Raw genomic sequence first — 27,138 nt, 5'->3', positions numbered from 1 at the left:
GTAAATCCTTTTACCCACTTGCTCAATTTCTTTACCTATAAACTGATGGCAATATATGAAAACTATGAATCACAAAATATTGCTAAGAAATACATCGCTGGAGATAATATATACTTTTGCACAGTCTTTAACAAAGTGAGCTACTGATAAAAATTTGCTACCAAAATTGCCATTATGTGACCAGAGGTGGAGAAAATGCCTGCTTACCTATCAGTTTGCTTGGTTTTAACCCTTGTTATATACACCCCCTAGAAATAAATACATTTGGAATCCGACAAGTTCAGGTTAAAAGAAATCTTGATACAGGATTTAAAACAAAAACCAAAAATGAGTTGAAAGTCCTTGAATGCTCTCTACACCATCATATTATAGCTAGAGGATGACAGTGTTCATTAGAAGGATATTTTTAATTTTCTACTACTAAAGATCTCTTTCAGGGATGTAAAAATATATTCTAGTTCACTGTACATATACTTGCTATTTAAAAGCAAAATCCAAATTTATTCGTAACTACCCCAAATTGAAGCACCATTATTAAAAACATTTAAAACTGTGGAAATGCTATAAAAATTAGTCTTAAACAGAACAACCAGATAAAATGTACACCAACACCTCTAGTAACAGTGTACCTCTTATATTTAAAACAAGGGACTAGTTCAGAGTCAATACCTTTATTAGAAAAAGATTATTACTAAAACTTTTCAATGACAGAGACAATCAGATTTGTAACAGAAAGTCAGAGATACTTTATTTTCACTTCTAAATCCAAAGGCTAGGTAGAGCAGAGTTGTAAAAATGGAATCCCACTTAGTCTGATTCACACAAATACTAACGTTTAATCCCGTTTTCAAAGTCCAAGAATGAAAACTCGCAATTAAACACTGAGCAAGCCACATGTTTAGGTAATATTTCTTAAAAAGTCTTAAAGAAAAAAAAATGATACATGACCTAAGTTTTCAGTGGCATATACGACATCAACACATGTTCTGAAATCTGGTAGGTCACATCAGTCCTGAATTAATTTTTAATAAAAAAAAACAACAAACAAACAACTAACTGCGCTTTATACTTTTTCTATGCCACTATAGTTTTCTGTCACCTCATTTTAATGTCGGTCTTCACTTTATGCCGTTTTCAGTTTTCTTCCAAAAATCTTCGAACAGTAGTCCTATAATGTAAAATTTGGGGAAAAATGATAATTAGACAACATGTAAAAGGCAGTCTTTTATGACTAAGTGTTGGCCCGGTCACTAACTGCTAACAGTCAGTACAGGGAAAGTTTCTGTATCCTTTGTCACTATCAAGGCATCGGTGTGGTCTTAAACCCTGGGCCTGCCTGCCTGCGTGGGAATGGCTCGCAGACATCACGTGACCGATGTCCCAGAAAGGGAATGCCATTGAGAAATCAACTAGTTGGTACTTCCTTTCATTAGGAATATTCTATCCCATGCCACTAGCCCAAAGAATGAACAGTTTATATAGGTTTTAAGAACTCTTTAGAAACCTGACTTTTAATAGTTCTTTAAAAACCCAAATTCATTCCATATGGTTAATCAGTTCTTTGTATTTCAGACTGAAGGTGTCTACCCTTGCTAGTAACCGCTGCTTTAAATGTATCAGCCAGTGATTACGCCTACACGCCTATGGCTGACTGCAAAACTCTCCTACACAGTAGGAAATATTAAACACATACCTCTTAAAGACTTGAGAATTGCATTGAATGTAACAAGGCGAATAATATGAAGTGTTTATTGTTTTTAAAATTCTTTAAAGATATCTAATTCTGGGCACCACTGCATCCCTACATACAGTTGAAAAAAAATTCCATTCTGTTAACATTTGATTTATATAAGTTTTCACGCAATACACAAAAAACCCCTCTGTGCTTCTTGTAAAGAACAAAAAAAGATACACAACAGTTAAGCGTAAAGATCACAGGCAACAGCATTCAAACATGGATGTGGGTAGAGAAAGGAGTACCTGGCATGAGTACCTGCTTAGTTTGACTGAATCCTTGATTTTTAATTTGGCTTTTCATGGGCCGCTCACAACACCAACGCTGTGTGAGGTATGGTAGTCAGCTGCAATAAGTCATAAACCCTACACTTCCATCAATCCAATGCTACTGGCTCTCGAGTTACAGAACAAACTGCATTAGAATGCAAGGCAATAAAGCAAAAAACTAGAAACATCCTTGACAAAGAAATAACTAGCAGTTTAATTAAAACAAAGTAGTCCAACATGTGCCTCAGAAATATTTTAAGTTTTTAAAGCATATGTCTCTGCCAATGTACCAACACAAGATGGACTTAATACCAAAAAGAAAAAACAGTTCAACCTTTTTATTAAAAAAAAATAAAAAAGAAATGACAGCAAAATCCCTAAAAAAAGGATAATTAACTTTTTCAATGGCGACTATATTACAAATGTGGGCAGTAATTTCCAAAGAGGCACACTAAGAGGGCACGAGTCTGCTACAAAATAGCTGAGACAAAACAATGTACCTCAAAATGTTTTGCAGGACTACACTGTCTTTTCCTTCAGAAGAGGTATGTCTTCTTACTCGGCTTAGCTCCGTCTTCATCTGTGCATACTTACGCTGCACTGTCAAACAGTAACAAAAAGCCCTAATCAAAGTGAGAAACAGTACACTTACCTCTGTCTGATCTGAGGTCTTATCAGATCAGTTTTAATTGGACTGAGTGTCACCTTCAGATTTAATGTCTTCGCTGGTCCCATTGACCTCATTCTTAGTATCACTTTCCTTTGATTCATTGTTTGTGTCTTCACTCTGTTTTTCTCGACTACTGGACTTCACACTACTTTTTTTATCATCAGAGCCCCTCTTTTCTGCCATAAAAAAAGACATTGATCATGGATTTTAAAGAAAAATACAATACATACATGATACTTTGAAAAGTGACACAATAAAGAGATGAAAAAGACAATCACTTCCCACAGATTGCAAGTAACAAGTCTGGTCAGTCTATCGAAGAGACAGTCTGTGATTTATGAGGACAGAACAGCAGAGAAAACAAAAGGTAAAAGAGTGGGAGGGTTCGCAGACTAGAGAGAAGCTACAGTATAGCAACTCCAAATCACTGCAGAAGTGAACATTTTAGCATGTTTTATTTGGAGTAAAAAACACCAAAAAGTAAAAGGAAAGCTATGAAAGACAGTACACAGAAGCAGTGTTCACATGAAGTAAATTTATTAAGTTAAAAAGGTAAAAATAATAACTGCAAAAACTAGACAAGTCGAACATTTAATTGGCATATTTCTCCAATTATTTTTAAATGCAGAAGATTATTTATATTGCTATATATCTGAATGCCCAAGAAGGACAAGCCCAGTGAAAATAAAGTGGATCTTAAATCCCAATCCAACTATTGAACTTACATGCTTTGCTGAGTAATATACAGGTCACCTCAAGAGTTTTTTCCAAAAGGAAAAATTCAAGTTCAACTCAGCTCAAATGAAGAATGAAAAAAGTGATCCATGTTTTTCTACTGCTGTTTTCTTTGGAATGGTGAAGCCTCAGACGAGAGGTAAAAAGTGGTCTAGCCTTTTCAGTTCCAAGTATTGCCTAACAAAAGATTTCTATAGAAAATGTTAAAGCAAACTACAAACATTCTGGAGAAGTGACTTTTTCTCCTTAAAACTAAGTTAGAAATAGCTGGTCTAGCAGAGCAGTTCATAAGACAGATGTTTAAGAGAAGCAGAACCTTCTACAGAGTCTGGACAAAGGTGTTAAGACATAACATTAATAACTGGGAGAGAAATGGTAATGGAAACAAAGTATGGTATGGGGTCACTCATTCAAAGAATGTAAGAACTGAAGATCTTATATGAAGGAGCATAATCAGTCCATAACACTTGCAAAATGCAAAGCAATGTCCGAGGAGCTGACTGCAGGACTTGCTTCATGTCTGTCTGTCCACTTATGAACACTGTGTGCTCTAACTGACCTTGTGGGAAAGTCCTCCCTTTGTGCCTTATGGGCTTCTCCGGTGCACAGGTAGCTTCAATGAGGAAGAGTCGTCTTGTTGCCCCGTAGAGGACTAGTAGTCAGTCCAATAATCTTATCTTCTGCCCTATGTAAATATGGTAGATCTTAATAGTCCTAAGGATATCCACAAAGTGTGGTGGATTTACGGCTTTGTATTAAAAAAAAGGAACTCTCTTGACAAAGAGAGTACTCCTAAATTGGTTGGTGGTAAGAAAAATAGGTCTGTGTGAGAAACCACTTTTCATCTGTGGAACTAAAGTGCTTTCATCATAGCACCTGGAGTAGTGAACTCCCTCTCACTCGCCATTATCGAGGGTTTGCTCTGTTCAAATCTGGCCTCAAAGTTCAGGCCTTCAGTCATTTATAAACCTGGGAGTACCTCAGTGGCTACATGGAATTTTCAAAAGCCACTAATTCATATCATCACTTCTAAGAGATGCCAAAATTGAAGATAAATCTGTAACAGCATGCCCAACCTTCCCAAGTTTTCTCTGAGACAAGCCTCTCTTCCTCCACCTCACCAGGAAACCCGTTTGTCTACATCTAAACACATATCTTATTTTACTAAAAAGTTTTATTTTCTCTGATGTCATTACTACAATTAGATTATAGCTAAGCAATTCAGGACATTTTTTTTACTCTGTTCATAAATTGCACAAACATGTCTGTTTTCATTCAGGCCAGTGGCATTTATTGCTCAACTGTGAACCCAGACTGCTACGAAAGCTAGCTAACTTTTATCCCTGACAACCAATCCAACTATTTTAAGTAACATGAATGATGACATACATGCCAAAGAGCTTTAGTCCTTAAACGTAAGTGATTAATTTGATCTCTGACTTCATTATCTGCCTCTTAAAAGTTGACCCCTCACCGCAAAAATAATTATATAGACAGTCTTACAAAACTGCTGAAACTTTAAGACTAATGGAAAACCAGTTAATCCTTTGTAGCCTTCTGAATCACAGAGGTAATTCCTGAACTTAAGTGATAAATACTAAAGGTCATGGGTGTAAGTTTAAAAAACTGCCTGTTTCCTACCTTTTAACATTTTTTTGTAGGAAAAGCCAATATATAAATACCTTTTAAAAAGAAAAGTGCACTTATTTAAGGAAAAATAAAAGAAAAAAAATAGTTTAGTTTTTGGGCTGCTAGTTCTCTAACTCAACCTAGCAAAACCCTGAATATGGCCTCATAACAGCCCCTAGAAGAACAGCCCATAGGAGAGTTCCATAAAAGATAATGAGTGCCGCACGAAGTCCAGCGTGGCAGCACAGGTTAGGCTGGTGATCAAACACGGACACAGAGGCAGCACAGGATGGACTAAGCCGAGCCAAGAAAAATAAAAACAAGCCCTTTCATTCATGAAATCCATGCAAAGCAGTACAGCCCAATACAAAATGAAAAGATGCTCAAAGAATCTGAGGAAAATGAATAAAGAAGACGCTGATGAAGAAACGAATTATCTTTCAATAAAGACTAAGTTGAAGGATGAGAATACCCTTGTGAAACATGCCAAAGACAAAATGAGAATCCATTAATAGTGTGCAGTAAACCAGCTACTGGAATGTCACAGAAAACCATACAAAAAGGATGTTTCAATAGAATATGTGATTCAGACACATGTAAGAGACTCATCGTCTGTGGACTGAGAATTACTGAGTTAAATGAATGTTATACACGAGGACCAATGCAACAATGAACATTTACTCTGCAAGACATATTATGGAACACTACAGCAGATTTTTAAAAAATGCTGCCAATAATTAATATATGCTACAGCCTAAATATGCTGAAAAGTAATGCAATACTTGGAAGAATCTATGATACAACTTGAGGCTATTAATTGAATAATGTGGTTTTAATTTGTTCTACGAAAACACCAGGTCAACTGTCATTCTCACAAATCAGAGCGACGAAGGGAATAGAGCGCCCGTTTCCTGCAGAACAATGCTCCCTGTTCCGCAAACAGAACACAGCTCAAAATGGGACCCTGCCTATGTCCAAAGAATAGGAAGGAGACAAGAGCATGAAAATAGTCTTTTTATGAATCAAATGCTCCCATAAACTAACCTTTCTCCTTGGATTTTCTATCTTGTTCTCTGTCCCGACTTTTGCTCCTGTGCTTATACGACTTCCGATCCCGGCTTTTGGATCTTCTGCGATCTCGACTACGAGATCTATGCTTTCTTTCTGATCTATCATGGCTTCTGCTCCTTCGGCGATCTCTACTTCTTAATAATTTAAAATAAAATGAAAGCAATTTCAGCTAATATTACAATAAAAACCTTCGAGAATTATATACCACTGAATAACAAGGTTAAGCTAAACTTACCTTCAAAGGCAAATGAATATAATCTGCTACTAAAACACATTTACACAAGAAATCTTAAGAACTGAAAGCCTCAGATTTTTCAAACAGTGCTGAGAGTTATCATTACCTTCTTCAATCACAACTAATTAAAAAGGTAAAATTTCCCCGTTTTTGTGTTTTTAAAGAACTAGTTACATTAGTTCTTAATTATGCTTAATGTTGTTCAGAGCAAAAGTAGGTAACCTTACCTAAAATAACTTATGATTTAAATATCTTCTTAGGTCCAATCAGGACAAAAGCAGGGAAATAGCATAGAATTTGCCTTCAGGATGGACCAGCTCACTGATTCAACTTTCATAATCCATCCTCGAACTTAATGATACTTAAGACCATCCCAAGTACCAAGCATGACACCCGTAATCACTACCGTTTACTGCACACTCACTGTGTGCTAGCACGGTTTCATTGGCTCTACAAACCTGCTTCGCCTTCGCTCTCTGCTTCGTGACCTTTTGTGATCCCGAGACCGGCTGCACCTGCGGTCCGAGGTCCGGCTGGAGTGCCGACTACGCGAGCGGCTTCTCTTTCTTCTCTCCCTGTCGCGAGCCCTTTCCTTTTCTCTTTCTTCCTCTTCTCTTCGTCTTTTCCTTTCTCTTTCTTCCCTTTCTCTCTCCCGCTCTTTTTCTCTCTCTTCTCGTTCTTGCTTCTCCTTTTTCAAACGCTCGTCACGATCAGGTTCTTCGGTTCTTTTTCTTAATTTTTCCTAAGAAAATTAAGTTGAATTTTTATAGACTTTTACACATTGTCAAACAATGGTTACCTAATGTGAAGCATTTGTTGACCAACTTATGAAACTTCATAAGCTAAAGAGGATATTCCAACACTACATACATACTCAGGATATTTTACTTAAAAAAAAAAAAATCATTACTTATAAATCCCCAGAAATAGTTTACCCCAAATTCCTGGCACTAAAGAGTGAAGAAGGGCCCAGGTTTTTCTGATCAAGCCCCCACTCCGCAATCCAATAAAGTGCTTTGCTAATCTGACTGGTAAAATTTTATAGGGATTAGCAGTGCTTCCAATAACACACATCAGACAAAATATCAACAAGAAGTTTTTATCTATGTAATCCACCTTTAGCTGTGGTTAAAATGTGTGTTTTAAAGAAACTTACTTTTAACTCTTCTACAGTGGCTTTAATTTTGGCATAGCCCATGTGCTGTTTGCCCATTAAATGGTCATCCACCCGGGACTGGGCATCTCCTACTATCAAAAAAGCTCCACACACTTCACAAACTTCCATTTGTTTTTCTTGGGCAGCAAAACTTTCAATTGTCTAAAACGATAAATCAGTTATAAATGTCTGAGGAAGAGAAAACAAACAAATCCCAAAAGATTACTTAACATTTAGAATACTAGATCTGTAATTTTGTGAATTGCTACTTCCATTCCCCCAACAATAATACTGAGCAGCAACTGGCCAACTTTGAGAGGGGAAAGGTGACAACAATAACCAACTCTTCATCTCATCCAGAAAGTGCAGAGTCCTCACCCCTCAACTGAGAAAGTTAAATGATCTTTAAGAAAGCTATGAGTCTAAATTCATTTCTTGCTTAGATTTAACAGGATGAAGGTGTCACTTCCATATTAAAAATGTTTTTCAAAATCATTTAGGCCTGACCAGTGGTGGCGCAGTGGATAGTGTCAACCCAGAACGTTTAGGTTGCTGGTTTGAAACCCTAAGGTTAGGCTTGAGCAAAGGGTCGCTGGCTCGGCATAAGCCCAAGGTCTGATCCCTGGTCAAGGCACATGCAAGAAGCAATCAGTGTATAACTAAAGTGAAGCAACTATGAGTTGATGCTTCTCACTCTCTCCCTCTCCTTCCCCCCCCCCATTATTAAAATAAAATAAGAAACTAATTGAGCATACTCTGAATATATCTTATTCAATAGTTGGGAACCAATGACCAATTATATTCTACCATCAACATCTATAACATTGGTATAGTCAGTCCTTTTTAGCTGTTCTAATAGGTATACAACAGGCCCAAATGAATATTCATGGTATAAGGCAGTGGTTCCCAACCTTTTTTGGGCCATGAACCAGTTTAATGTCAAAATATTTTCACGGACCGGCCTTTAGGGTGGGACGGATAAATGTATCACGTGACTGAGACAAATGTCAAGAGTGAGTCTTAGATATAACAGAGGGAATCTGGTCATTTTTAAAGTTCAGACTTAAATATAAATAAAATGGAAATAATGTAAGTTATTTCCTCTTTCTCTGCGGACCGATAGTGGTCCACGGCCCAGGGGCTGGGGACCAATGCTATAAAGCACCAGTTGGCAAGCCAGCAGCTAGAGGTGCATTTCTGTAAAAAGTTTTACTGGATACAAAGCCACACGTAGGTAGCTGCCTCAGAATAGGGTGGTCTGCAAGTCTGAAATATTTACTATGCAGCCCTTTACAACAAAGTCTGCTGATTCTTAATTTAGGATATTAAAAAATTGTTTACAGAGGTTCTCAAATAGGAATAGGTCCTAGTAATTTGCAGCAAACAGCCTGGGTAAATCAAAATGAAGTTGCTACTCACCGATGTTGTGGACCTAAGCAATTCTCTCTCTTCTTTCAACTGTTCAACTAATTTCATCATTCCCTGGGCTTCTTCTACTTTTCCTTCAGATCCTAATTCTTCAATCTAAGGGGGGGTATTTAAAAAAAAAGCATTCAAGACTCTTCTTTAGCTAAAATATCGAAATATTTTCCTCCCCCCCTTGCTTCACTACTGTGGTTGTTTTGGGTCTCTGGTTTTGTTTACGAAGCCTCTTTGTGTTTAATTCACCCTTTGATTATTTTCTAGCATTCAGGAAGCGTGCTTGACATGCAATAAGCTGCTTATCAAGGTGCGCAATGTGTCGTTTTGACATCCATGACACCAGTATCTTCACCTACATAATAAAAACCCATCACCCCAAGTCTCCCCAGGCCTCTGTAGTGCCTCCTCCCCAAGCAAACACCGATCTGCTTTCTCACACTCGAGATTACTCTGCATTTTCTAGAATTTTATATAAGTAGAACTATACACTTGGGGTGGGGGGTAGTGATAACTGGTTTCTTCCATCAGCCTAATTATCTTAAAACCCATCTATACTGTTACATGTCATTAACTCCTTTGTATTTCTGAGTAGTGTTCCACTGCATGGACATATCACAATTTGTTTATCCATTCACTTGCTGATAAGACATCTGAGTTGTTTCCCATTATTTTTCTGCACCATTTTACATCCCACCAGCAGTTCCAGTTTGCCCACATCTTTTCTAACACTTGGTATGATCAGTCTTTTTAGTTTTAGCTGTTCAAATAGGTGTACAGCAAGTTATCTCATTGTGGTTTTAGTCTGTATTTACCTTAGGGCATTGAACACCTTAGTATGTTATTTATTTGCCATCCTTTTTATCTTTTTTGGTTAAGTGTTTATTCCAAGCATTTTCTCATGCTAATGCACACAGTCCTTACCTGTTGCAAGAGTACATCAATTTTATCTGTTAGAACCTGAATTTTTTCTTCATTTTTGCCTGTTGGACCAGCTGCCTGTTAAAGACAAAATTATCAAAATGTAAAAAACAATGATAAATATTTAAACTCTCACACACTGCACAAAATATTGTATTTAATAATTAAAATGTTGATTCACAAGGGTAGTAACTTAGTTATCTTCAATTTCTGTTAGTCAATTACATATGGTCAGTTATAGGTATTTAAGAGAAAACTCTTATGATTCACAAGATCAGTATTACATTTAGTAATAAAGACAGAAAATAAAGTCTTTTAAAGTTTTATGTCATCCTACAACACAAAGTAATGAATAAACTTGAACTCAGGTTTCAATACTAGAAAGGTCTTCAGAGAACAAAGACACTTTAAAAAGACTGTGAACTGACTTCATACTCACCCCAGAGGACTGCTGGTTTTGAGATAATGCCAAACGAGCATGGCCTCGTCTAATTCTACGTTCCACTTCTGCAAGTAAGCTCTGTAAGTACCGCAGAAAATCTCTCTCATAGCCAACTTTCATGAAACGAGAACTTTTCTCATACCTGACGAAAATGAAAATAAATAAGCATTACATTTTTTCCAAATCCTTAATTATTACAACTTACATATCTTATCTCAACTAGTTTCACAGACATTTGCATTTAGGCTAAAGGGTACACTCAGTGTTTAAGAAGTGAACTTCTGGCCCTGGCCGGTTGGCTCAGTGGTAGAGCGTCGGCCTGCCATACAGAAGTCCCGGGTTCGATTCCCGGCCAGGGCACACAGGGGAGGTGGCCATCTGCTTCTCCACCCCTCCCCCTCTCCTTCCTCTCTGTCTCTCTCTTCCCCTCCTGCAGCCGAAGCTCCATTGGAGCAAAGATGGCCCGGGCCCTGGGGATGGCTCCTTGGCCTCTGCCCCAGGCGCTAGAGTGGCTCTGGTCGCAACAGAGCGACGCCCCGGAGGGGCAGAGCGTCGCCCCCTGGTGGGCGTGCCGGGTGGATCCCGGTCGGGCGCATGCGGGAGTCTGTCTGACTGTCTCTCCCCGTTTCCAGCTTTAGAAAAATACAAAAAAAAAAGAAGTGAACTTCAAGCAGGCTCTCCTCCTAGTAAGTGGAAGGTACTAGTTATTCTTATTTTTGGTTAAGAGCATAGACTTTACAACCAGGCAAATCTAGGTGCTTCAACACTAGCTCCACCACTACACTGATCTGTGACCCTGAACAAGTCTCATTTATAAATCCAGGGCTGTCAAAAAGCAACTGTGATGTATCGTTACTGAAGCTACATGACTTTCTACCACCCCCAGCTAATGAACAGAACCTCTATCAGACATTCATTTTACACTAATTCAAATTACTTCTTCAATCCTTGTCCCCTTTAAACCAAATGACTGGAAGAGAAAAGGCAGGGAAGGGGGTCAAAAAAGTGTAACTCACTGTTTTCGTAGATTTTCATCATGAATTTTTTCACATGGACCTGAAGAAAAAGAGAAATATGAATGTATACAAAGTACTGGTGACCGCAATATTTCCTCTTGCCAAAACAAAAGGAAGTTCTTCAAAAAAGGTAAAAAAAAGATGCATTTATCATTCGAGTAGTCTGGAGATACCTAAATTGAGCCTCCTGAAGCATGAAGCAACATGCCCAAATAAGCACAGGAGAACTGTTTTCCTTGGTCCTTGAGATCAGGATAATGGAGAGCAATTACATGTTAAGAGGGAACAGGACGAAATAGAAAATTGTTCTTTACTGCCACCCAAGGGGGAAAAAAACTAAGGAGGGCAGGCTACTGCTTGGAACCACCACTGACATTAACTCTGACTATTTCCATATGAAGTCAAACAGGACAAGACTAGCAAAGCACCTTAGTCTTGTCCCTCCCCGCCTCTAAAAAGCTACCAATTTTACTTTTAGCTATTTCTTCTGGATATTTTTCCATATTTATAAATTCTATGCTTATTTTCCTTTTTCTTGGGCATCAAAATTTTCAGTTACATAGATAGTGTTTTTATTTTGACTATGCAAGTGCTATTAACTGTTGAACCAAACAAAAGGTGCATTATGATGACATTTTGAATACACTTCATACTTTATTGGAATTTTTCATTTGTTTAGTTTTCTGTTTACTTCCAAATTCTTCTCAAACACTTTAACTCGGCTATAGAAACTATCTCCGTACTAACTTCCCTCAAGTTTGAAAACACATCGGAAAATCAGCTTCATTTTCTTCCATGAGCTTTCTGATCTCTTCAATCTGGGCTGCTTCTTTCCTAAGCTAAGAGTTGTCATCCTGAGAAATTCTTTTCTGGTCTGTATTGGATGCAGTTCACTGGATCTCGTTTTTCTCCTTCTTGGTCTATGCCCACGTGTTAGTGGAGTTTCCAGAGAAAAGGTTCATGGGAGATAAATCTGTTGAGACCTTGCATGCTTGAAAATCTCTTTTCATCCTAACACTTTCACGTTTGGCTATACAGCCAACCTGGGTAAAAGTGTTCTTCACTCGGAATCCTCAGGGCGTTTCTTCAGTATCTTCACGCTTCCAGTGTTGTTAGTGACAAATCTAAGGTCATTCTGAGTCACAGTACTGTGTGCCCCACCCCCACCCTTGGAATTCTGAAATGTCACGCTGTGCGTCTTGGTATGCATCTTTTTTACTCGCTGTGCTGCATACATGAAAAACACATTCATTCTAGAGCAGTGGTAGTCAACCTGGTCCCTACCACCCAGTAGTGGGCGTTCCAGCTTTCATGGTGGGTGGTAGCGGAGCAACCAAAGTATAAATAAAAAGATAGATTTAACTATAGTAAGTTGTTTTATAAAGATTTATTCTGCCAAACTTAGTGAAAATCCGACATAAAGTACTTGGTAAGTAATCATTATTATATGCTTTAACTTCGCTATAACTCTACTTTATAAATTTTATAAAGTTACTTCCCTACTTTATAAATCACCATTACTGTGGAACCGGTGGGCGGTTAGAAAATTTTACTACTAACAGAGATACAAAAGTGGGCAGTAGGTATAAAAAGGTTGACTACCCCTGCTCTAGAGGCTAATCTAGCCTTCTGTGCTGCACATTTAAAAACTCTCTCCCTTCTCTTCTGTTTTCTCTATCTAGACCTTTACTGAGCTATAAGAGTGCTGGGCTGATATTCTAATCTTTTCTGTCCAACATCCCAGCAAATTTCCTTCATTTTATTCTAACCTTTCCACTGATTTCATTTCAGATTTCTGCAGTTCTCATTTCTAGAGTGCCTTCTGGTTTTTCAAAAGTTCCACTTAATACAGCATCTGATCCTTCCTGACAGCTTCTTGTACTTCTGATACTAAATTTAGTTAAAACTTAAAATAATTTTTCTTCTGCTTTCCCCATTATCTCTAACTCCACTGAATTCTTTTTTACTGTTCGTTTTGGTTAATCGTTTGTGTTGAAGGTTTTCTTCAAATGTGTGACTGATGTCCTTGGCTGGCAAAACACTTCTAAAATCTGACCGGAAGCAGATATGCACAGGCAGGGTTTGTCAACTAGCATGAGCTTTACCACTGGACAACCAGGCAGCAAGACTTTCTTTTAGGAAACTCCCCAAGGGTCAGTACCTGTAGATCACTTCTCGGGAACTGTTCACTTTCTCTAAAGAATCCTCTTCTCTTCTGCCTGGGGAAAAACATCTGGCTGTATCCTTCTAGGAACAGGGCAGAGGAGGGAATAGGAAAACCCCACTATTAAGTATATAGACTCATTTAATCTCTTACAGTCTCATTTTTACTCTTTACTGCCCTGTGCTGTGTCTGGAATCCCAAAACTTAAGACTCGTCCAGCCCTAATGTGCACCTAATGCTCTAGGGCAAGCATTGTGCTTAATGAATTAATTTTTCTTTATGATTCTAAAATAATACTAGTTATATACCATCTTGGGAGCCTAGTCACTCTCTCTCTATATATAGTATATATATATATATATATATATTTTTTTTTTTTTTTTACATTTTGTGATTCAGTTGAACTAGTCTCCTTAGTTTAACTGCTCCGGAAAGTAACCCTCTAGTCTCCAGGGGCACAGGGGTAAGAGAGGCAGAATCACTATATGCACACATTAAGAATCTGACCACAGACTTGTGGTCTTTAATAGAGATGAATTATGCTCACTAGGGACATTTGGCAATGCCTGGAAACATTTCTGGTTTTCACAACTGGGGGTTACTACTGGCATCTAGTAGGTAGAGGCCAGGAATGCTGTTAAATATCCCAAAAAACAAAAGAAAGAACCCCTAAACAACAGAATCACCCAGCTCAAAATGTCAAATGCTAAGGTTGAGAAACCCTTAACTAGATTAATGTCATTTTTGGCCCTATGACTCACTTTGCCTTCTATGGTACGAGGAGCCTCCCAATCCTGAGCCTGGCCAGGGTTCGGTTGATCAAACACTCGCTTCTGTTTAATATCCCCTTCGCAGGCTTTCTGGATATAGGTTTCTCTGCTCTGTTGAATTTGCTGCTACTTTGCCATCCACTTGTCATCTTCCAAAAATTTGTTGACATCTCTAATGTTATCTCCTCTTCCATTTACAAGCGTTTTGTTTTTAATGAAGGTAATTCGGGAGGGAATGTAAACAGACACATGTATTGTGTATTTCACTAAACTGACATTTATTAATACATTCAGAAATCTAAGCCAGGAAAGAAATTCCTTTATCAACAAACCTTGAAGAGAAAACTTTTCAGAATTATCAAGTACCATTTTAAGTCATAAATTTGAGGAGAGTTACAAAGAAAATTCACTTACCAAGATCTGAACGAGTGTTTGTGAACAATTCCGCAGGACAAAAACCACAGAGATAATATTTACAAACCTAGTGAAAAACAAAAGTATGTAACTTTTTAAAAATTGTTCAGTTTTAAAACTGTATTAGAAAAGGTACCAAATAACTACTGGTATTTTCTTATTTCTGTTATTTTGTCTTTTAATCAAGCAGGTCAGTGGTTCTCAACCTTTCTAATGCCATGACCCCGCAATACAGTTCCTCATGTTGCAGTGACTCCAAACCAAAAAATAATTTTGGTGGCTACTTCATAACTGTAATTTTGCTACAGTTATGATTCGAATGTAAATACCTGATATGCATTATGTATTTTCCGATGGCTTTAGGCGACCCCGCTGGGGTCGCGACCCACAGGTTGAGAACCGCTGAAGTAGGTGATTTCATTTCTTACACCATATTAGGTGAATTAGTGACCTCAAGACTCCTGCATTTCAGTAAAAAAATGCGCAAGACTGATAAAGAGTTACCAGCTTTTTAAATATCACTAACCACGCCCTTAACAACAACAAATATGGGAAGATACCCAGAAAAATAATAGTATTTTTTATTCACATACAACATTGCTAAAGACCAGAACCAATTTACAGATTAAGATTTGGGAACCAATGTCTAAATGACACTAATTTAAGCAATCTGGTTCAGTGTTTTAGGAAATCCTGTTACCTGCCCTAAAATGTTATCAGCTATTTTCATATACATCAACAGTTTACTGAGTGATTCTGATGGGTTTCTATGGTATGGGGGATTAACGTGAAACTGACTTTTAATTTTCTCCCATTGGTACTCATATAACTTCAGGTGTATTCCCAGACTATCCTATATTTAATTATGTAACACTGCACACCAAAACCTGTAAGCAAAATCCCCAAATATCTCCTAATGTTTCCTCACTATTGGGTCAATTATCAATGTACCACAACTATGACATATGAAAAAGGGGGTATGCTAAATTTAAGATTGAGTAAGAGTTCTTTCTGGACACTTAGAATCAGATGCAAAATATGAAATGTTTTCTGCCTCAAAGGTCAATTGTTTGTACACTTGTTTGAAGTAATGTAGTTCCATAGCTGTGTCCAGAAAAACGAGGTCAACAAAGACTTAAAAAAAATCATGCCTAAACATTGAAAGATTGTTTCATAGCAATATTGCTGTTACATATAGTCCTAAAACATATCTTTGTACCATTTTCTTTAGAAGTGTTTCTAATACTTGATTTAAACATTACTCTTTGAAACTTAAAACATTGTTCTTCAACTATTAAAAAGGCTCTATATGTTCAGTTAGTAGTTTTTCAAATTATTTCTAAACCTCCAATGTTCATATAAAAAATTTTTAAGTCTCTCTGCCTTTTCGTTTTACTTACTGATTGATTTTAGAGAAAGAAAAAAGACAGGAACAACGATCTCTTCCTGTATGTGCCCTGTCGGGGGGATCAAACCAGCAACCCTAAACTTTGGGATAATGCCCCAACCAACTGAGCTATCCAGCCAGATCCATATAAAATATTTTAAAATGCTATGTATTTTTCTAATTATTAAAGCGATTTGCTATACTTTGCATCCATTTTAAGTGGATCACAACAGAATACCAATGCCAATACTCAACTTCAAAAAATATTTAAGGCCCTGGCAGGTTGGCTCAGTGGTAGAGCGTCAGCCTGGCATGTGGAAGTCCCGGGTTCGATTCCCGGCCAGGGCACACAGGAGAGGCGCCCATCTGCTTCTCTACCCCTCCCCCTCTCCTTCCTCTCTTCCTCTCCCGCAGCCAAGGCTCCATTGGAGCAAAGATGGCCCGGCCGCTGGGGATGGCTCCGTGGCCTCTGCCTCAGGCGCCAGATTGACTCTGGTTGCAGCAGAGCGACACCCCGGATGGGCACATGCGGGAGTCTGTCTGACTGCCTCCCCATTTCCAGCTTCAGAAAAATACAAAATAATAATAATAATAATAATAATAATAATTGAAGAATCTCTTTTATTTGGTGAAGAGAGGATAATGAATATGCTTTGTATCTTTCAGATTATTAACCTGGTTCCAAGGGCCCCAAAATTATTTAACAAATTTCTCACAACTCTAAGTTATATGTAATATATACTGTAGTTTAGTACTAGTTATTGCCAGCATTTAATGTTACTTATAGCTACAAATTGTAGGGTTATATAATAATTTAAAAACTAAATTTAATGTGCAGCTCTTAAAAGTATGAAAACTTCATTATCAATGTGCAATTTACTTTGACATATACGTTTATTTTCATTTCTACTTCCCATGTTTACAGAAATACATTCTGGGATTTGGAAGTGGATTTTATCTAAAGACTGAGTTTACGGTTTTCAAGGACTTCTATTGTCATCATACATAACATCGTTCTTACACTTAAACTGGGCCAATCTCTACGATCCACAAAGAGGCTCATTAAACAAAAGGAATAAATATCTCAATGGTCCCTTCCAACTTTAAAATATAACCAAGTATTTCTAAGACAAAAATCACTTTTTGGCAATGAAATACAACACAGTATTTACTGAATTTTAGTTTTAATAAATAACACATATTAATGAAATCAAATGGACCTGAATTTGGGATTTAGCATATATCATGATTTTTCTGTAAAACTAACAATTACTACTAAAACTGATGATTAAATGTCTCTGATTTTTCTAGAGCTATTTAAAGTTTTATTGTGAAATCTAAGCCTTATTTATATGAATAAGGTTTTCCAAAAAATAGTAGATTCTAAGTGGTCAAAACACTAAATCTAAATTACTAAGTCAGTTTTCCAATGAAATACATGAATGAATACACTCTTAAATCTATTAAGTATTATATGGCATTTAATTAAAAAATGGCATTTGCCTGACCAGTGGTGGCACAGTGGAGTGTATGTAGACCTGGGATGCCGAATCCCAGGTTTGAAACTGAGGTCACCAGCATGTAGTCACTGGCTCAGCTTGTGCCCCCTGGTCAAGACACATATGAGAATCAATGAACTAAAGTGATACAGCTACAAGTTGATGCTTCTCATCTCCCTGCCCCCCACCTCTCTAAAATGAATGAATGAATAAAATGGCATTTAAATTTTAAAAGGGGGGAGATGGCACTTCAACATTCATTTTAACACTACGTGCTATAAACAATGCTGGAAATACTAGAACAAGACCCACTCCAGTGTTGACTGTACACACAACACCAAAAACAAAAGGAATGTCAGGTCACAACAGGTGGTGAAGTTAAAACTGGCTCTTAAGTTCAGAAGAGGAAAGATTACAAGTTAAGTCTAGATACAGGGAAAAGTGAAAAGACAAAGTATGAAACAGGCAACTATGAATAGGAACTCTCAGAAAGGCAACGTAGTGTTGAGTTTGAATTCTGGCCACTACTTACCCACTATGAACTACAAACTTTGCCTTGTTTCTTCCTTTTTAAAAAGGAGACAACATATAACATTCACAGTGGGATTGTGAAATTAAACTATGTATGTTTGTTAAATTGGGAGAAACCGATAAAACAGTCTGATTTTCAAAATATTACCCACCAGTTAAAAAAAAAATGCTTTAGGTACTATGTAGACCAGCCTGTGGGCCAACTACTACTACCTATAATTTAGTCCAATCACTCCATTTGCAACAAAAAACTGAGACCTAACCACATGACCTGCCCTGAAGGGATTTAGCTACTTATAGAATCTAAATGAGAACACTTTTCTTAATACTGTACAGTTCTGTGCTATTTCCACTCCAACTCTCCTTAGGACAGACACTGCTGCAAAGTAATGAATGTACTGTACATCAAAACATTTGTTACTCCAGCCAATAAACTCTAGCAACAAAGAGTGCTTTTAACCCTCCCCAGGGATTAAGGATGTTTAACTAAAAATATTAACACAATCTTTTATTAATAAGACTTAAAAAAAAAGATTTATTGACTTTAGAGAAAGGAAGAATAGGAATGGGAAGCATCAACTTGTAGTAGTTGCTTCTCGTATGTGCCTTAACCAGGCAAGCTGGGGTTTTGAACCAGTGACCTCAGCATTCCAAGCTGACGCTATATCCACTGTACCACCACAGGTCAGGCAATAATAAGACTTTAATAAAAGTCCACCATGGACCTAACAATCTGACAATCAAAGGTGGGAGCTTTGTGTGTGTGATGGGGGGGGGGGGACACGACAGGACTGTGACTTATCTTCTTGATAAATATAAAGTCAGGCAACACCAGTGACAAAAGAGGTAAATCTTTATTTAGTGAATTCACTACCAGTTAAGAGAATGCAGAAATATAGCCAATCTTAAAAATCTGACTAGAAAATTTTAATTGCAGGTTACCTTCATATTAAAGCCAAATTGTCAAAATTAAAACAGCATCTGGTGTTAGATACAGTGTTGGGAAAATGACATTCCAAATAATAGAGGGCTGTAGGACAATTTGGCAGCATCTATCAAAATTTAAAATGTGTAGAGCATTTAACTTAGTCACTATCTTTCTAGGAACCTATACTACAAGTGACCCAGCTGTAAGAGGCAGAATGCTTACTGAAGCTTGGTTGGTAAAGGCACAATTAGGCATAATCTACATATCCACCAGGATACAAATAGCTAAGCTAAATAAATTAAAGTAGATTTATATATCAACCAAAGATTCCACAGTATAAATGAAAGTTGTTAAACATCCTATTAATATATCTATGACTGCTCTGGCCGGTTGGCTCAGTGGTAGAGCGTCGGCCTGGCGTACAGGAGTCCCGGGCTCGATTCCCGGCCAGGGCACACAGGAGAAGCGCCCATCTGCTTCTCCACCCCTCCCCCTCTCCTTCCTCTCTGTCTCTCTCTTCCCCTCCCACAGCCGAGGCTCCATTGGAGCAAAGTTGGCCCAGGCGCTGAGGATGGCTCTATGGCCTCTGCCTCAGGCGCTAGAATAGCTCTGGATGCAACAGAGCAACGCCCCAGATGGGCAGAGCATCGCCCCCTGGTGGGCATGCCGGGTGGATCCCAGTCGGGCGCTATGACAATTTTCACTTACATGTATAATATATATGTGTATGTGTTTGTAAATTATTAGGAAAGTTGGGATTGGCTATAGAGAAGTGAGGCAAGGACAGGCTTTCACTATTTATTTCTATGTTAAATTTTAATCTTTTATCACAAGCAAGCATGTTTACTTCCATAAACCATTTTAATGATTCTAAACTCAGAAGAAAAGCAAAGTAGTAAAATCAATTCCAAACATTAATGGAATCAACCTCTAACGAGAGAATGTTATTTAATATAAAAAGGACTTACACATTTTGGGGAGTATTTAAGTGGGAAAATGCTGGCTAAGACTTACACCTTAGGGAGCACCCTTCTAGTTGCTAGATGGGATACTGTGCTGCCCAATCCATAACATTTATGAATCACTTAATAAAGCTAATTAAGTCAAGTTAAAAACAAAAATGTTGACCTTAACAGAAACAGTCCTGTGTTTAGTTAGCATTTATTTCTTCAATTCACTATCAGTTCTGGTCAACCATTTAGACCACTTCCAATCACAAAAGTACATTAAGTAATAGCTCACTATTTTTGTCTTCCTTATACCTACACTTAATTCCAACAGTAAGCAATATATTCTCCCGTGAGCCAACCAAATATTTTCAATGCTGTCTGCATTATTCTTTCTTTCTTTCTTTTTTCTTTTTTGGTGAGTGTGTGAGAGTGGGTGTGTGTGACAGAGACATAGAGAGGGACAGATAAGGATAGACAGAAATAGAGAGAGATGAGAAGCATCAATTCTTCGTTGTGGCTCTTTAGTCTTAGTTGTTCATTGATTGCTTTCTCATATGTGCCTTGTGCCTGGGGAGGGGCTGCAGCAGAGCAAGTGACCCCTTGCTCAAACCAGAGACCTTGGGGTTTCGAACTTGGGTCCTCTGCATATCCAGTCCAAAGCTCTATCCACTGTGCCACCACCTGGTCAGGCTGCATTGTTTTCTTAAACTGCTTTTCCAAAACCAGTTGAATGCCTAATTGTCTCTCACCCCAATGGCCAGGTAAGCTATATATTATTTACAAATAGTCAAGCTTTCAAATCATTAAATTACATACATATGAATGCCTTTACGACAACCTATAAATATAGGTCCCTAGCTAAAATCCTGTATATATCTTAAAGCACATTTTAGTATTTTAAGTTACTAATAACCTTGGCAGTAATTGGTTCCACCAGATACCAAGTTCCATTTTATAAACAGTCATAAAGCTTATTCAATTTGTTTTTGATAATCTACTCCCATTTTAAATGTATTATGTTGCCAACAGTCAACTTAATATTTTGAGAGGGACCTAAACTGTCACTTTTTCTTCACTTAAAATCCAGGAATACCACAAAATTTTCCTATTGGGGAAAAAAACCCCATAAACCTTTCACTCTGTAGTCTTTAGTTACCTCCACCATTAGTAGTTTAACTCAGTGATTTTCAACCAATGTGTCAGAAGAATTTTTAAAACATGTGATACCCCGACTATTTAGTCTAGGGCACTGAGTTCTTTTCCCTTAAATTGTCAAACAAAAAAATGACAGCAGCCAACTCAACAATAACTGTCCAATATGAATGAATCAAAATTAGTTATTTTTTGTGTGTCAGATTGGCAAAAAACATTTTTTTTAATTATTTTATTTTATTTATTCATTTTTTAGAGAAGACAGAGAGAGGGAGAGAGAGAGACAGAGAGAGAGAGAAGGGAGGACGAGCTGGAAGCATCAACTCCCATATGTGCCTTGACCAGGCAAGCCCAGGGTTTCGAACCCGTGACCTCAGCATTTCCAGGTCGACACTTTATCCACTGCGCCACCACAGGTCAGGCGCAAAAAACATTTTTGGTGTGTCACAGAACTTCAGCAATCAGTTTATGTGGGTCAGAAGATGAAAAGGTTGAAAATTGCTGGTTTAAACAGACTACAACAAATAAGAAACAAATGTTTCCTTTTAAGCTACGAGTTGAATTCATTGTTGTTTTTTTAAAAGACAAAATATATACAAAAGAGAAAACTTTAATATAATAATTTATTTTAAAAATCCAGTCCCTGATAAGTTTCATGTTTCAGCTATTATGGTGATCACACTTTCTACTGTCATTCACTTCCATGCCTTTACCACATATCTTTGCAGTCATGGTTCAGTCTTTTTATTGCCCTCATAAACTTTTGATAAATTTTTAATCAATTTTTCATTAGCAGCCAGACAGTAAAAATCTCTTCCTGCCTTCAACTATTTCTCCATGTAATTCAGTCCTAACTTTTAATGACTTAAAAAAAACATTCAAAACCATGTTCCTGCCCATCTACCCACATGCCCCCTCCCTAAACAAGGTCCTCAGCTACAACACTACTTAGCTTCTCAGGCCTAGGATTTTCTCCAGCCTCTAGTAACATTTTCCCTCCTACTTTATTAGGATAATTCCTACTAATCCTTTAAGTCCTAGTATTTAGGGTCACTTTAAGAGGCCTTTCCTGAGTACCCCAGTCTGGGTTAGATGCGCCTCTGATGTGTACTTTTCCCCAGTGTGGCACTTAGCACATTGTATTATGAAAGCATTTACTCCTACATGTCTGCCACCAGACTGGCGTTCTCTCCGGCCAAGTGCTGTATCTGTATTATGCTGTACTACTATAGCTGAAGGATACATTTTTGTTGAATAAATACAGGAATTTCCCCAACTTAAAGAAACAAATGATGAGTAGATTAAATATATTTTATAAAATAAAAAAACACTGCATTAGTAACTTAAGCTATCTTCTCCCCTTGTGAAGAAATCAAATCTAATGATATAGTGTACACACAACGTGCACTTTTCCCCTAAAGCAATCAAATATTTTAAGAATACCTTAATATTTTCAGTGTGATAATAATATTGTAGGGGTTTTTTTTAAGTCTGTATTTTAGAAATACATAATGATGTCTTGAAGGCTGAAGTGATGAAATTCTTCAATGGAAGGGGCAGGAAATATTAAAGAAATATTAGCCTAGGCCCTGGCCGGTTGGCTCAGCGGTAGAGCATCGGCCTAGCGTGCGGAGGACTGGGGTTCGACTCCCGGCCAGGGCACACAGGAGAAGTGCCCATTTGCTTCTCCACCCCTCCGCCGCGCCTTCCTCTCTGTCTCTCTTCCCCTCCCGAAGCCAAGGCTCCACTGGAGCAAAGATGGCCCCGGCGCTGGGGATGGCTCTGTGGCCTCTGCCTCAGGCGCTAGAGTGGCTCTGGTCGCAACATGGCGACGCCCAGGATGTGCAGAGCATCGCCCCCTGGTGGGCAGAGCGTCGCCCCATGGTGGGTGTGCCGGGTGGCGCATGCGGGAGTCTGTCTGACTGTCTCTCCCTGTTTCTAGCTTCAGAAAAAAAAAAAAAAAAATATATATATATATATATATTAGCCATGTGCTGATGTACTGGGTATGGTACACGGGAAGTTCATTACACTATTCACCTGATTTCTTGTATATGTTTTGGTGAGAAAAAGTAAACAGCAGTTTGTGTGTGTGTGTATTAACAGAGTGCTACCAATTCTGAGAAGTCCAACACTTAAAATGTACTATTCTGGTGACTAAATTTTAAATTATCTAGTAAAATACTTAAAAGTTCACAAGTAAAAATGTAGACAGAAGTTTAACTATTTTTTTTTCTAAACTACTTCCAACTAACTTCTAGTGTCAATGACCGTATTTGCTAACATTCTGAAGATTTCAGAAAAGAACATTTAGTTCAATTCCCTTCATAAATCATTAAAACTCCGCTGAATAGAGGGCATATCTGAATATGATAAATGAAAGAAATCTCATTTTAGGTAATATTAGAATCAGACATAAGTCAATAGTTACATAATTTCATGTATGGGTTGAGAGCTAAAATGCAAAAACCTCAATTTGAACTACAAAATTGCTGTTACCTAATCAAATAACAAAGCTTTTTATGCCTTCTTTGGCAAATATTGAAATCTTATGGGGACACTACTAACTGAAAGGTGCTCACAAGGCAACTAGAATCATAGCTTTTCTTCATTACTGATGTTGGTTAGGATTAACAAAGTGGAGCAAACTGCTTAATACAGAATACTAATAATCTCAAGAAATAAAATATTAACAAATGAGGCAAGGAGGTGTGCCAATGCATCCTTGTAACAGTTTTACAGCTGATTTGACTTCAGCTGAAAACTTCTCAGATGCAGAGCAATCTGTAAAGAAGGTGGAAACACCTGTTAAGTACTAATCTCAGTATGGCTCTTTCCAAGACTCGACTTTGATAATGGTTATATACACATCATACAAATAAATGGAAGGTTGATAATTTGATGCATCCTTCACTTAAAAACAAGCTTTTCTAGGTGCTAACAATTAAGAACCCAGGACTAAGAGGTGGATCAGGAAGCAGTGGAATGCATAAGAGGCCATTTTAAAATAGATTTCTGGGACCTTCCCCCAGACAAACAGAATTAGAATGAGGGCAGAGACGAGACGCAGAACAGTACTGCCTTTAAAATAAATCCTGCAGGTCAGGCCCTAGCCGGAGACCATCATCCTTAAGCACAGAGGTTGCAGATTCGATCCTCAGGGCACACATAGGAACAGATCGATGTTCCTGTCTCTCCGTCCCTCAATAAAAATTAAACAACTTCCCACATATTCTACAGGTTAGATATGGGCATCTAGGAACTATGTTTAACACGGAGGTCAAGTTTCCATGTCAACTGTTAAACAAAAGAACCCCACCCAGCTGAAATTGCTTTTCCCAACTAGTAGAAGTCTTGCAAAGAAAAAATTTCAGATACAAATAAAATGCTAAACTATTTTGGAATACTGTATCAGGTTACAGTGTTGGTGAAACCCCTACAGCACTGGCTGGAGTTGTCAATTAAGCCAAGATTTTAGCACTAACAGCCGACAGCATAAAACATGCAAATGACCCGGAAGTGATGCCATGAACTTCCCCGGCATTACTGCGCCTTACAGTAATTCCCACTTATTTAGAAGAGGCCATGTGCTTTGTTGTTGGTCAGTGCCAACCTTTCCCCTGCAGTTCTGAAACTGAAAAACCAGTAACTGACTTTTACAAATACTCTAGAATGAAGTGCAATCTGCCATTAAGGCACAAAATATTTTGTTGAGAAGCACCGAAAAGTTTAAATCGGTGCAAAGCATTAAAACGGAAGGAAAGCAGATTTATTATAGCTGAGATAACATAAAACCTTTGCTATTCTGAGAGCACCTCATTGCTGATGTTATAAACCCATAACATATGACTCAAAGTGGCAGTAAATACCACCAGGAAAACAAAGTTTCTTCACAACACGTGTCTAAAAAAACCAAGGAGGCACCAGCAGAGGCTGCTCCGGTGGAGGAGGAGACAATCAAAAGCAATTTTCACTTTGATTCAGAATTGATAAATGTCCTACTTGCACATCAACTAATTCATGATGTTCTCCTCTGAGCAGCTTAGAAGATTACTAAATGGTAGAAGAAAGTTACTTCACTGTGACAAAGTAATGCCTATAAAAAAAAAGAGGGTCAAGACAACAAAACTATCTGTCTCCTATTTAGACAAGTAGAGGAAAACACTCAAAATATTAAAAAATCTACAAGCTTTTAAAAAACTTCACCTCCCTTGAGGTCAATGCCAAATATGTACAAATTCTACCATAACACTCCATCCATACTACTTTGGAATCGGACAGCATCCCAATACTTGAAGATGCTGAAAGGACTCATGGAGCACTAATTTGTTTCCATGCATTGCAAAAGCGATTTTACTCTGACCAAAGCCTAGTTTCAAAGAGTAAACATTTAACTTCTTTAAAAAGTGTATTCGTTTATTCCTCCGTATTTTGATAAGCAACTGCTTTTAAATTACGATGTTGTTTGATTATAACTACAAGCCAAATAAAATTAAAACCCTACAGCTGTTTTTCAGGGAAGACCTAAAACAAACATTACGCTGCAATGTTCAGAACACCTGAAATACATAAGGTATTTTCAGAGACAACAGCACAGAATTCTGGAAAGTAAACAGGATCACAAAGATTTAGTTTCGTCACTTCACTTGCCAACAGATCTTGGGTGAGCCTCTCAAGTCTCAGCTGTGAAAGTCTCAAGGCTTATAATATTTACCCTTACCCACAGGGTTAAGAGAACCAAATGAGTTTTACGTGAAAGAAAGCCTTGACAACCATCTACATGAAGGGCTTACTAGAACGTGCTGCTATCAACAATATTTGTGAATCATGACATTAAACCCTGCTAAGTTATGACCTCTACTAAGACTTCTTTCCCTACATAAGCATCCATTCAGAAACCTTACCGTTACTTAATACACTGCCACGACTTCTACCATTAACCCTGGCCAGAAATTTCGGCTTAAATACGACGCTCAACCCAAATAACGGAAGAATTTGTCCTTCTTCCTATTTCATAGTGAGGTGAAAACTCTGGAGCCTCTGATATAATAAAATACTCCCTCCTTTCCCGCGTTTCCCTGCGCCGTTAAGGTTCTTTTCAATTCTACCAAGGGCCTTCTACGCTTCCTCGATACTGAAACAACAAAAACAAATCATCCCTCATCCCAAAATCCGGACGGACTACTCCCTCCCGGGCCATGCTCCCGGGCTCCTCAGGCTACGGGTCAGACACTCAACAGCGGCTCGGTTCTGGCCCTGACGCCGGCCCCGAATCGCGCCGCGGGCCTGGCGGGCCCAAGTCGGCGCCGTTCCCCCCCCCCCCCCCCGCGCCGGTGCCCGGGCACAGGCCCAAGGCCCGCGGGACTTACGCTCTCGTGGTCCCACCGCACGTTGCTGCGCTTCTCATCCGGGGCGAGGTTTCGGTCTCGGCCCATTAACTCATCCAACAACTGCGCGGCCGAAATCATGGTGCTTCCTTCGGGCGGCTGCTCCCGCCAGCCCTGGCACCTGCTGAAGAAAACGCCAGCGACACCGTCGCCAACCTCTTCGGCCGGCTCGCAGGCCGAAAAAGCCTCCTCCAAAAAGAAGCCGATAAGACAAAATGGCCGCCGCGCGAGCGCTTTCCCAGCATGCCGTGCTCGCGCGTGCGTTCACAGGGGCACGCCCAAGTCTGGGAGGGCGAGGTCGGGTCCGCTTCCGCCGGCCCAGGGGCGGGGTCTGCTTGAGGCTGGGCCGCGACTCCGCCCCTGCCCCAGTGGCACCGCCCCAAAAGCTTCGACACCGCTCAGAAGTGGAAAAAAGAACAGTGTATCCCTTTGTCCCACGAGGCTCACTTGGTGCCATCTTCCAGTGGAGGAACCTCATTCCATGTTCAGACTCCATTTTTCTAGTTATAGTACTGCGCTCTTGCCTCTTCTACCTGGCTTGGTTCCCCAACCCGGGTTCCTCTGATTCACTGGGTTGGAAGTCAAGGCAGAGATAAGGAGGTTTCTACAACGTCACACGGAGTATGGAGATTCAGTCCTGCACCTGATCCGTCCAGGT

General features: G+C 38.7%; 1 protein-coding gene and 1 non-coding gene across 6 annotated transcripts; one reads left to right on the top strand and one right to left on the bottom strand.

Annotated features, from left to right (window-relative positions):
- Positions 1-722: 722 nt before the first annotated feature.
- LUC7L3 (LUC7 like 3 pre-mRNA splicing factor) lies at positions 723-26,710 on the bottom strand. Of its 5 annotated transcripts, none has more exons than XM_066263967.1 (12): positions 26,463-26,710; positions 14,647-14,713; positions 11,299-11,338; positions 10,280-10,424; positions 9,844-9,918; positions 8,920-9,024; positions 7,501-7,662; positions 6,803-7,086; positions 6,083-6,243; positions 2,710-2,850; positions 2,505-2,604; positions 723-1,168 (listed from the first exon to the last, which is right to left on the bottom strand). In XM_066263967.1, the coding sequence occupies exons 1-12, from the start codon at positions 26,559-26,561 to the stop codon at positions 1,135-1,137; spliced, it is 1,413 nt and encodes a 470-aa protein (XP_066120064.1). In that variant the 5' UTR covers positions 26,562-26,710; the 3' UTR covers positions 723-1,134. The 5 variants fall into 5 exon arrangements, with proteins under 5 accessions (XP_066120064.1, XP_066120066.1, XP_066120065.1 ...); XM_066263968.1 differs by having other exon boundaries at positions 1,084-2,059; XM_066263969.1 differs by lacking the exon at positions 2,505-2,604 and having other exon boundaries at positions 2,657-2,850; positions 26,463-26,708.
- TRNAG-GCC (transfer RNA glycine (anticodon GCC)) lies at positions 10,567-10,642 on the top strand. The gene has a single exon. It is a non-coding gene; the product is annotated as a tRNA-Gly (tRNA).
- Positions 26,711-27,138: the final 428 nt, after the last annotated feature.

This window comes from Saccopteryx bilineata, chromosome 2 (assembly GCF_036850765.1).
Source record: "Saccopteryx bilineata isolate mSacBil1 chromosome 2, mSacBil1_pri_phased_curated, whole genome shotgun sequence".
Taxonomy (NCBI): domain Eukaryota; kingdom Metazoa; phylum Chordata; class Mammalia; order Chiroptera; family Emballonuridae; genus Saccopteryx; species Saccopteryx bilineata.
The sequence above is the reverse complement of the archived record's forward strand: the minus strand, read 5'-3'. Positions and strand labels throughout refer to the sequence as shown.